Source organism: Microtus pennsylvanicus, chromosome 3, assembly GCF_037038515.1.
Source record: "Microtus pennsylvanicus isolate mMicPen1 chromosome 3, mMicPen1.hap1, whole genome shotgun sequence".
NCBI lineage: Eukaryota > Metazoa > Chordata > Mammalia > Rodentia > Cricetidae > Microtus > Microtus pennsylvanicus.
The window spans coordinates 17,303,922-17,315,905 of NC_134581.1; the positions used below are offsets into that span (position 1 = coordinate 17,303,922).

The window sequence follows — 11,984 nt, forward strand, 5'->3', positions numbered from 1 at the left end:
GGAGCCCCAGTGGAGGCCTGAGCCTGCTACTTCCAGCTGCCCCCAGTGTGCCCATACCCTCACCAGAAAAACACGTGCTCACCATGCCAAACATGAGAAGGGCTTAGTGTCTCTGTGAGTTTGGTTCTACTTAAGTTTTTTTCAAAACAGGGTTTCCCTGTGTAGCTCTAGCTGTCCTGGAACTCGCTCTGTAGATCAAGCTGGCCTCGAACTCAGAGATCTACCTACCTCTGCCTCCTAGGTGCTGGGATTAAAGGTGAGCACCACCACCGCCCAGCTTGACTCTACTTTAAAGACAGTGACCGACAAAGGGTTAGGGTTAGACAGAAGCCCTGGCTGCTCCCTCCCATACTGGAGCACTTCCTGGCAGACTCTAGGTAAGATGAGGCCCACTCTCACAGAAACAGGCAACACTACTCCTGCCTCACGTTCCCATGCCCTTATTGAACACCATGACTCCATTTAAAGAAAAAATAATATTTATTTGCAATATAAACAAAGTCCCGTTGCTGGCTCGGGATATATATATTTATGTGTGTGTGTGTGTGTGTGTGCATGTGTGTGTATATGTATATATATATATATGTAGGGTCACAAATTTTCCTTCATAAGATCATAAAGCAAAACTGGCCACCCTCTGGTATACCCTCATTTACATTCTGATCCATCTTTCTGGGTTTTTCTTTTTAAAAATAAGAGAGAAAGAGAGAGAGAGATACCATGTATACCATGTACAGCATGGATGTTTTTGTTAATTTCTCAACTGTGGCAAGATTTTAAGCTGCTGCCCTAAAGAATCCCTGAAAACCACCCTGTGAGGTAAGCTGTGGTGGGTGGCATTTCTGTGGCCTCCTCCACTGCCCACTGTGGGTGCTGGTTCCAGCAGGACCCCAGCACCCCTCTTCCCATTTCTCATGGTTTCTGACGAGAAGAGGCTTGGAAAGGAACCAAACTAGAGGAGCGTTATGGAACCCGTGGCTTTGGACATTGAGTGGCAGACAGAGCTTCACACTCCCTCCACTGGCCTGTCCTTGCCCCTCCTGCCCCAGCCCTTGGGCTGCAATGGATGTTAAGTTGCCTGCAGGTAAAAGGCATGGGCAACACAGGCTAGGGCAGGCGTGCACCTGGGCAAGGGGGCTGAGAGTGGTAACTGGATCAAAGCCACCGTGAGGATGAGGGACAAGACTGGGAAGGGGAGTGTGCCCCATCATCCATGCTTACCCAGGCACTGTGGGCTCCATTCCCAGGTAGAGACAGAGAGGATGACACAGGCGGTGGGTAACTTATGAAAGGGCCAGGGCCCAGACTTCTTAGGGACTGAGCCCACACGGCTAATCCTACTGCTTAGCCTTCCCCTGCAGCACCACGCCAGCAAGACATGGCAGAACCACCACCTTCTGCCTCAGAGAGATCTGCAGGACTCTTAGAAGGTGGGTAGGAGGGCAGACAATGCAAAGGCCACCAGTGCCCACCATGCACAACCCACAGTGCAGTGTGGCACTGAACTGGGCCGGGCCACAGGCAGGAGATGGTATAACCGGGGGAACTAATGCCCAGAGAGCAGCAACCCACCCTTTCAAGAACACCTGCTGGGAAAACAGAGGCTTCACACATGTGCAAAATGCATTTGGTCAGGAACATGTGGTTTGTCTTTTCCATTGAAAACAAAAAGAACACACACCAATGGTTGTTTTTTGAAACAGGAAGAAACTGAGAACACATCTCTCTCTCTCTTGCAGATTAAGAAAAGGGTGAAATATTGGTTTTTACAACCCACTGTCGCATGTAGCCTGAAAAATAACACTTTTTGTTTTAAAAAAAAAAAAGAAAGAAAAAACTGAGAAGAGCTTGAACACTCTGCTCCAGGGAGCTTGGATTTACCTGCCAGAAGTAGTAAACTCAGGTCTGTGGATATGTCTTTAAAAACAGTCAGAATGGCTGGGCCATCAGCAGAATGGATGTCCTGGGGTAGAGACAAGGCCCCACTGGCCTCCAAGCCACAAGTCTGAAAGTTGAGGCCAATGCTCACTTCAGCAACACATGTCTGGAAAGCTGAAGCCACTCTGGTGAGTACTACCACAGCGGCCTTGCTGTGGGCCCTGCCCAGGACAACATGGGAGCTCAGCCACTGCTCAGCCTGGTTCTCTGGACACAGGTGACATCTGTGGGTTCTTCAGGCCAAGGGAGCAGCAAGCGAAGGCCCCCCTCATCAGGCCCTGTGGAAGGCTGGGAGACCCTGGTGCTGCGCCCATTAATGCATCAGGCCTCACGTGGACTCGAGCGTGTTGATAGGGAACAGGTTGTGGTTGGTGGGCGTGGAGAAGTAGAGCTGCTCACTGGGTGCGTGGTTGTCGCATGGGCTGCTGAGCCCCAGCGTCCGCTCAAAGTCCAGCAGCTGCCCCATGAAGTTGAAGTTGGGCGAGATGTTAGACTTTTTCCTCTTAACGAAGTCATAGGCATCGTTGAGGGACAGGTTCATCTTCTGCATCAGGTAGGCTACAGTAACCGTCACCGAGCGGCTGATGCCTGCTAGGCAGTGCACCAAGACGCCACACTTCTTGGAGCGGGCTTCATCTAAAACACAGGGGCATAGGTCAGAGTAGAACCATCTCCAAGCAACCTCCCAAACAGGTGGGTGGATGGGTCACAGAAGGGCTGAGGGACAGAGGACAGCCTAGTGGCTGGCCAACACAGCGGATAAAGCCCAGCACACACAGGGTAGCAGAGAGCAATACCATGCTACACAAGTGAGCCCCAGACCACCTCTGTGCCTCCGGGTCCTCCTCTGTGCACTCTGACTTTATTTATTCTCACTGCTTTTGTAGGGACCTGAGCCAAGGAAGGCTTCACCAAGCACGAGTTACTGTCTGTCACCACTGGGATCACTACTAGCCCCACCATGGCCACAAGTGGTAAAAAGGGTGTCACCCACATCCTCTTGATGGCACCACAGCCAGTAAGCCCATTGTGTCAATGTGAAAACAGACGCAAAAACAAAGTGACAAGCCACACACACAGAGGGTCCTTCTACTTAGTACCCACTCCCATGCGGACTCCCAGGACATCCTGGAATGTGGGCTTGAGGCAGGCACCCGGGCCCAGAATAGTCATGTACTCTACTCAATCAGTCCCCAAGGCCTTAACTCCAGCTCCCGAAGACCCGGGGATGAGCATGACATCTTCCACAGCAAGTCTCCTTTCCTCCTCCCCCAACCCCTCCAGCTTCCCCCAGGGCCATCAAGGGCACCTCTGCCTGGCACATAGTATCAACTCTGCAAACACTGACTGAGCTACTGAATAGTGGCACTGGGATCTTCTATCCTAGACCCTACAGCGGTAGCTTCTTTACCACTGCTGCCAGGGACATGAACAAAAGAGAGACAGTCCCAGGGTCCTTAAGGTCCCACCTCTAAGCCTCCTGGAAGCCAGGCACACAGTAGGGAATTGCTACTCTCCTATAAGATACACTTGTTCATCAATAATTCTTTACTGCCTCTGGTCTGGGCATGTTTTCCTTCACCATCTCCGGTCACCTGAGGGGATCTACTCCTAAGCAGACAGGAGGACTGACGGGCTGGCCAATGGCTCTGGAACTGGGAGCAAGACTGGCAGGAGAGGTGACAGGGATGGCTCTGTAAAGAGTCAAGTGACCTGACTCTGAAATTTGGGGACAGGGGAAGAAAAAAGCCCCCAGAGAGAGTCAGCTTTCAGAGTGTGGTGCAATTCTGTCTCACTGAGTCCTTATGGGAGGCCGGGACCCTGATTCCTTCCCTTGTCATCTGAGGGGAACCTTCCCTTCCACCTCTGCATCCTGTTCCTTATTCCTCACCAGAAATGGAGGAGAGCTTTTAAGACTAAAAACCACCCACAAGCCAGGCCTTAGTCCTGAGCAACCTGGGGTCCCTCTCTCTGCATCTTCCTTTGTGGGAACCCAAACATTGAGGTTAGCACCCCCCAGAGTGCTTGGCTCTGTCCCCTGGGGCAGGGCTGGAAACTCTGGGCAGCCCCTCCCCCAGGACTCAGCTTCCTTCCTTCCTCCCTCCCAACCCCGGGCACCTAGTTTTGGTTCCCAGTAAGCGGATGAGGCGGGGAAGCCTCCCACTTCCTGTTGTTAAAGTTAGCCAGGCCTAGCTGACACCAAACGCCCTCAGCTGGACACAGTGGCCATCAATCTGGAAAACACTGCCCAGGTCCTCCCTCACCCGGCCACTGGAGGCCGGGCAGAAACAGAAGCACCAGGCTCAGAGAGCACAGGGTTTATGTTTATTCCGAGCCTGTGTCCTTTCCTGGCTGCTTGGTTAGGACTCCAGGCCAGAAAAGATGACCTCCAAGCCAGCTGGCCAAGGAGGAAGCAGGAGGGGGAGCCGGAGTCAGCTGAGGTCGGGGATGGAGGCCTTCCTCAAGCTGCCTCCACCTTCTTCTATATAGGCAGCTGAGACCATCTGGGTCCCATAGAGGCACTTGGGGGCATCACAGGTCCGAAATTGCCCATTTGGGGTCAGTCTGGCCCTTTCAGATCCACAATAAAGCTCAAAGAGGCATCGTGACAGCCCCATCCTGGAGAGGCACATGTGTCGGGGCGTGATGCAGAGCCAGTGAGACCCGTGGGAGTCTGCGAGCTGTGATGTCTCAGCTTGGTGCATTGAAACTACAGCAAAGCCAGAGAAACATAGACTGGACCACAGAGAGCCCAGGAGGCGCTAAGAGCTGGGGGAGCCCAGGATTCAGGGGAATGCTCAGGTCCTAACAGGTAAAGGGGCCCAAGGGACTCAGTGAGTCACAGCAAGCACGGGTACACCCACGGGCACACGCTGGCACATGCAGAGCACACACAGGTCTTGACAGGCCCAGAGGTACCCAGTTGGGCAGGGGCGACACCCAGCGTCCCTCACACACCTTGCCTCGCCCGCCCACCCACCCACTCTGTCCAGTGCACAAGGATACTTACCGATGAAGCTGATGGCCTCCGGGAAGAACTGAGAGAGGTTCTGGCTCCAGTGGTCAGAGATGGGGATCTGCTTGTAGGTGAACTCACCACCATGCTCAAAGGCATTGGGCAGGTTGGGTGTGACATTGAGGATATATTTGATGCCGTACTTGCCAAGTACATCCAGGTTGGTAGAGTCCTTGGCACAGCCGAGGTAGAGGTAGGGCAGAATCTGGACTGGGAAGGCTGGCTGACTGGATGGCACAGGGCTGCCATCCGACTCAGTGGCACTGCTGGGCAGCTCTCGGTCTGACTCGCCATCCGAGCAGTCAGAACTGATGCGCAGGCCCCCCAGGCCCAGCACGGAGGTGGGTGGCGAGCCACTCGGAGAGGACGAGCTGTCCACGTTAGTCTCACAATGCTCTGAGTATTCTGTCTGGAACTTGTTGAAACCACCTGTGGCCAGGGCAAAATGGGGGTCTGGTGAGTCCAAAAGGGCCACAAAAGACTATTAAGGCCAGGATTCCCCATGTCAAAGGCCACAACACGTCCACATCAAAGGACAATGTGATGCCAAACACATTACACATGCACCCACTCGTGTGTTCTTGCCGTCAAAACTAATGCCACCTCACAGGTAAGGAAACCGAGGCCTAAACTCTGAGCCCTTTCCCATAATCCTTCAGGGAAACTGACCATACCATGTGAAACAGAGCACCTGAGGACAGGCCCAGCTCACATCCCTTCTGTAGCACCCACATATACTTAACACACCTGGGGGCTCAGCAGTAGCTACTGGATCGAGAAGAGCCAACAATCCCATCCCAGGCCAGCACCTGTAGGACAGCAAAGCCCTATTCCAAAATGAGAGACAAGCCAGAGCACATATGGACCAGTCGGAGGCAGAGAGCCTAGGCAACCACACTTGTAGAGAGTGGTGTGAAGGTACTGTTGGTCCTCTCCCCCAGCAAGGGGGGAAACGGGTACTAGCGATCCACTTTTCTCTGGAGCCCTTCCTCAACACAAGCACGCCCCCCCCATACGTGACTCACAGAGAAGAGCCATGGGGGGCTATACAAGGACAGGAGAGACAAGGAGCACCATGCAGCTAGGCATGGCCCTGCGGCACCCGAGGGTGCAGCAGGACTCCCCTCCCCTCCCTGCCTGTGTGCTGCCAGCAAGAGGCCATTTTGGAATGTTAATTGGAAACACCGGCTGCAGCCACTAGCCCCCCTGCCGACCGCCTGCCAGCCTCCCCCTTCTATAAACTCAGGCGCAATGGGAAGACACCCCCCCCCCCAACACATACACACACCTGGGCAACTGCCCACATCCTGCCCAAGTGCCTCCAAGAAGCCGCAATCCTGGTAGGTAGGGGCCATACTTGGATCCCAGAGAAACAGACATAAAACGGCCCCCAAGCACAGGAGGTTGGGTGGTTCTGTGAAAGGTGCCTTCCCGATTCCAGCCCTCTAATGACACAAATTCCATGCTAGCCTGTGGGCCCTGTTCCTTTCTGGGTTCCAGCTGCGATCTCTGAGGAGCTCAGCGGAAGCCTGTGCGCTGTTGTCTCCCCATCAACAGGGGTAAAAAAATAAATCGGAAGAAAAAAAGTTTGTTTCAATCACCAAATGGTGCTGAGAAAGAGGACACAGACTGGGTCCCCTGTGCCTGGCTAAACCCACACCTTGGGGGATGGCTCCCAGAAGAAGGGCGGATTCGGGCCAGGGGCGACGTGGCGCCCGGCCTGGCCAAGCGTATGGAAAGGAAACAGCCTGCAGCGAGGGCGCCAGGGAGCAGCAGCGCAGCCCCAATGCCGTCTGGAGTCTAGGTTCTGCCCTCACCTTGGAGGTAGTAGGCCTGGCAGCCGTCGTCTCGCAGCTTCTGCAGGAGCAGGCCGAGAACCGAGGCAGGAGCGCCGGGCTCGGGTTGCCACTCAGCCGTGGCCTCGTCGTAAAGCAGCACGGTGGCTGCCTTGCAGCGCGTGGCGAAGCGCTCCTTGTCGGCATGGTTGGGAATGATGGAGCGGATGGGCAGGTTGCCCTTGCGCAGGCGGCGCAGCATGAGACCCGGGATGGCCAGGTTGATGGCCGTCTCGATGTGCGACGACTCGAAGAGCTCGTGCGGCCGGCAATCCAGCAGCAGAAGGGACGCGCCACCGCGCGCCTCCAGCTCCTCCTGCAGCCACTCGGCGCTCTTGCAGGGCATGGCCCCCGCTCCCGTCGTCGCTCCCGCCCCGATGCCTGCGCCGGACCCAGATCCCGCACCGGGCTCCGACCCCGCCCGGGTGCCCCCAGCCGCCGCCGCCCCCGAAGCCGACATGTGCGCCCGCACTGGGGGCCCGCGGAGCTGGTTTTTCATGGGGAGCCCGGGGCCGGGGCCGGGGCCGGGGCCGGGCAACCCAGCCCTGGGACGGCGCCCCGGCCGCGCTGGCCCCAGACGCGTCTCCGGGCGCCCGCCTCCCGCCGAGCCGCGCGCCCGCCGCCCGGGCCTCCCAGCCTCCGGCCTCAGTCCCGCCCGGCCCTCCGCGCGTGCCGCGGCCTGACAGCCCCAATTAAACCGCGGCTCCGGCGGCCGCGCGCCCGGGTGTCCTCCGGGAGGCGGGGCCGCGAGGCCGGCGCCCGGGCTTAAAGGCACCGCGCCTCCGCAGCCCCTCCCCCGCCAGCTGCGCGGGAGCGCCCTCGGCCGGCTCCTGCGATCCCGCCTCGCCGGGACCTGGCTAAGACCTGCCCGGGGACCCAGCCAAGGAGCCCTCGTGGATCCCCTCTGGCTGAGCGCCTAGATCTGTGCCCTGCAGGAAGACTACACGGGGACCCCACCCAACATTTACAGAAGCAGAGTTTCTCCAGGACTGGGGCGTGGGGGGCGGTCACCCAGAGCCAACCTTTCCTCCTCTGGTGTGTTACCCTCATTCATTCTCGGATCTCGTTCATTCAACAAATGGAAACTGAATTCCTACTACGTGTCGTGCTCTGTGTTGGGCGGCCGCAGTTTTAGAAAATCGCATCACCCCCCATGGCCATAGGCTCCAGAAGGGTCTTACCCCAGCAAGTCTGCTAAGGGAATCATCACCTAGGTGACTCGGGGGTAGGATAGTTCAAGGACCACTGTCACCTACCGCAAGCACAGCTGAAAAAAATTCTGAAGGGACTATCCCTGGCTAAAGGAACGCGAGCTCTTTAAGAAAGCTTTTATAAATGCGGCTGTGGCTACCGCCACGTGACTTTCCCACAAGGGCGGGTGGGAGGGAGAAAGCGCTCCATAATCTGCTTTCCTTCACCTACCTCCCTTTCCATGCACCAATCAACTTTTGTGGTAGGCGGGCATGGCGCGACAGATAGTCAATCACGGCCGAAAGAGGCTGCGGGGGAAGGAGGCGGGGCCCGCAGCGGGTTCCACCCAGCTGGAAGTGGGCGTGGTCTCGCGGAGCTCGCTATATAAGCTCTCAGGTGGGCGGGGCTGAGGTAAATGGTTTTGCAGGTAGGGCTGGAACAAAGCGGCTGGACTCTGGTGGCACGCGTGCGCAGGACCCACCGCGCGTTCTTTACCAAACTAAGGTGGTCTTTTCTGGGAGGGAGCTGTTCCCTCCAAACCCCAGGTGCATTCTCTTGACAGGCAGCGTGGTCCAATTTGAAGCTTAATCCCTCACTCTGCCCTGGGCCAGTCGTCTCTGAGCCACCTTGCCCTCAACCCCGGATGGGGCGTAGTGGTGTCAGGTCGGGCTGTAGTTTCAGTGCCCAGCTCCCACTTAGAGGGCTTCCTCCCAGACAGCCTTAGAAGCCCTCTTCTACATTCGGTCTCAGAAAGGTCACAGCAGGGCAGCCAGGGAAGGTCTCGTTGCGGGGTGGGGGGATTGTAGATAGATGTAAAGGAGAATGGACCCTTTGGGGAGTACTGTTCTGAGATTGCAGGACACTTCTGCTAGACAGAGCTAGAGTCCGAGTGGCAAGACCCAGTCAGTCTACCCATGCAGAATCCTCCCAGGTAGAGAACAACCTCTCAGGCTGACCTGGGGGCCAGTCAGGGTGCTGGTCTTAGGAGATGGGTACAGTCTCAGTCCCCCAGGAGAGAATGAATGTGTACTGTGAATCATAGACCTGAGGGCTGGGACCCTGGGGCTGAAGCAACACCCCCTCCTCCGTGCACCAGTTCCAGCAACCTGGGTGCTTGTCCCTCTGTGCTACCAGGGTTAAATGCTCGTCTCTGTTCCCCTCAGACCCTCAACAGCCTAAAGAGGCCCTTTGCTTTTAATTTTTTGTTTATTTGTTTTTCAAGACAGGATTTCTCTGTAGCTCTGGTTGTCCTGGAATTAGCTCTGTAGACCAGGCTGGCCCCAAATTCTTCAGCAATCCACCTGCCTCTGCCTCCTGAGTGCTGGGATTAAAGGCCACCACCACCTGGCTTTAACTTTTAAGAAAAATGTTTAAGTGTTCATGTATCACTAGGGGGTGGGGTGACTGATGCCCACAGAGGCCAGAAGTGGGCACAGGATCCCCTGGGACTAGAATTACAGATGGTTACAAGCCACTGTGTAGATGTTGGGAATCAAACCCAGAGACCTTTTTCTTTAGGAGAAAGATCAGGTGAGTCCATGATTTACTAATATGCTGTCAAGGAGACATCGCCATAGGGGCGAGCTAGAGTCACATTAACAAGAGTCTCCTGCTGCTCTCAGCTAAGACGAGGTCCCACTATATGCAGGCATGCTTGCTCCTGAGGGCCTGCCAATGGGAGATGGGGAGTTAGCTGGGTTCTGCCCAGTAATTGCTCAACTGAAAGAGACACCTTTTGGGAATACCCCTAGTTCCACCACTTGCCTTAGAGGAGGCTAGGAGGTCTACCATCCCTCATGCTGGTTTGTGATGTCCTACCTGTTGGTCTCTTCTCACTTTGGAGTCCTTCAAAGAGGCATACACCTTCAGGATTATGGGAATTGGAAATGCTCCTGGGTGGGGGTGGGGTGGAAAAAGAAGCAGTTTGGGTGAGGGAGAGCTTGTGGGGCAGGTTGACTGTGGGGACAAAGGGGTGACAGGAGAAGAAGCCTGTGAGATGCTGGCAGGGTCAGGGCCTCTATCACCCAGGCTGAAGGGAAGCTCCAAAGCCTTGGCTCTGAGTGGGCTCTGGGGGCGTGAGTCTCTCTCATAGATCCTGGGAGGTCTTGAAAGAGATGCTCTCTCTTTTTCCGGGAACCTGGTGACCCCTCCCTTCAGACATTCTTTTTTTTTTTTTTCAATCTCTCTTGTATCTCACAGACGTGTCTCGTGCCTCGCTTACCAGGGTGTCCCTGAGGGAAAGGAAGAACACATGAAGGCTTCCCTCACAGGTCTGCTCCCCCGACGTCAGCAGGCCCCAGAAGGAGTCTGCAGGTGGGTTTATCCTAGCTCTCTGCAGGCAGAGTGAGCCTCCTCCACACTTCTAGGCCTTTGCACCATTGTTGTGTGACAAAACTTCCTGAGGAGATGGTAATACTTACATCTACTCACCCTAGATAGGGAGCCCATGACAGACCAAAGTACAGACACCACCAAAGTCCAACTTGGTGAACCACGAATTTTACTGGGGTCACTTACAGGAGCACAAATGACTCAAAGACAGCTGCGTCACCAAAGCCCATCCTGGCACAGGTGACTGCTCCCAAAAACTGGGAACTTAGAGCACCCTGCACAGCCTGCAGGCAGATCAGAGGGTTGGAGAGTATCCTTTCCAAGCCACTGTGATCAAAACCCCTTCCAGGCAGCTCAGGTGGCTTCTGCTTCTCCCAGGCAGCTGCTCTGGTCTCAAAGCCTTCTTTGCAGCTTGTCTCTGCTCTTCTGTGAGGATGTCTCAGCCTTTCTTACCCTGACAGGGTGGGGCCTAGTGAATCTGGTTGGTGTCAGGGACTTCCTGCCGCTATTTTGAGTGTTTGCCTTCCTGCTTAAGGAGCTTGCCTGCGGATGGAATATTGGAATCGCAGAGAAAACTGTGCACTAGCAGCATCTCCTGCAGAGCCCTGGATAGTTTTTGCCTCTAGCCATTGCCTATTTTCTGATCTCAGTTTAGATGTCACTTCCCAGGAGTCTCCTCTGATCCTCCAGTCCTGTTAGCTGCTGTGAGTTTCCAGGACCCTTGTCCCCATCCTGTCTGCACTCCATCACGGCTACCGGGCAGTATGCCTATAGACTTCCTCAGTTTGGATGCCCAGTGGCGTGAATGGTTATCCACTTCCTATGTCCCTGGCTCATCCCTAATTACCTGGAACCCACAAGGCACGTTTGAAGCTGCTCTCCCTGTCTGTGCACATCCAACCCAGAATGACGAAGGAGGACAAGCCTAGCCATGATGGGGGGCATTTCCTGCCCTTTGCTGTTTTCTGGGAAGAGCTGCAGAGCTCCAAGAACAGGCATGAACTGGTGTGCCCTCCCCACTGTGTGGCTTGGTGACCCCACTGCTGTGTCATTAAACATGCATTTCTTCAAGATGGACAAACATGTCCTGTAGGTAAGGGTCACTTTCCTATCCTTCTGAGCCCAAAGAAGCTAGCATACATTTAGGGTGAGTGCCTATTTACTTTATATATTCTTTTTCCTTTCTGTGATCCCTTCATCTGTTTTTGTTTTTATTTGTTTGTTTACTTGTTTTTTTGTTTGTTTGTTTTGAGACAATACCTCTCTTTTGTAGCCTGGCTTATAGCCCAGGCTGGCTTCAAATTACAACCCTCATTTCTCCTCTTGAATGCTGGGACTACAGGTGTATCCTATGATTCCAGCTCAGACGGTGGCTTCTTAGCAGATCTACCTATCATCCCGTTAGGAATGAACAGGGGCTGGGGCTGTGAGGAACACTGCAGTCAATGGCTCCTGCTGCTGTTGGTTCAACCACCCTGTGCCCAGTGGCACTCCCCCGTGCCACCATTGGAAACTCAGACTCACTTTGCTTACCCTGGCTCTTTGAACAGCTTGCTCAGCCCTTGGTGGGTCACTCACCTGGGCAGATGTCCGGACAAGTAGGTCAGCAGTGATCTGTGAAAGAGCTAATGAAAGACTAGTCTTGAACTCTTGCTATATATGCTCACGTGTTC

At 55.0% G+C, this 11,984-nt stretch overlaps 1 protein-coding gene across 1 annotated transcript; it reads right to left on the bottom strand.

Annotated features, from left to right (window-relative positions):
- Positions 1-461: 461 nt before the first annotated feature.
- Positions 462-7,636, bottom strand: Dusp7 (dual specificity phosphatase 7). The gene is made up of 3 exons (XM_075964778.1): positions 6,772-7,636; positions 4,949-5,383; positions 462-2,574 (listed from the first exon to the last, which is right to left on the bottom strand). Exons 1-3 carry the CDS (start codon positions 7,286-7,288, stop codon positions 2,267-2,269), a joined length of 1,260 nt encoding a protein of 419 aa, XP_075820893.1. The 5' UTR covers positions 7,289-7,636; the 3' UTR covers positions 462-2,266.
- Positions 7,637-11,984: the final 4,348 nt, after the last annotated feature.

Bases quoted from the DNA above. Each gene is read 5' to 3' on its own strand.
- Dusp7 (XM_075964778.1), bottom strand. From the start codon at position 7,288: ATGAAAAACCAGCTCCGCGGGCCCCCAGTGCGGGCGCACATGTCGGCT. The intron at 5,384-6,771 runs GTGAGGGCAGAA...CCCTGGCCACAG, and splicing joins CCAGGCCTACTACCTCCAAG to GTGGTTTCAACAAGTTCCAG. The intron at 2,575-4,948 runs GTAAGTATCCTT...CCTGTGTTTTAG, and splicing joins GGAGGCCATCAGCTTCATCG to ATGAAGCCCGCTCCAAGAAG.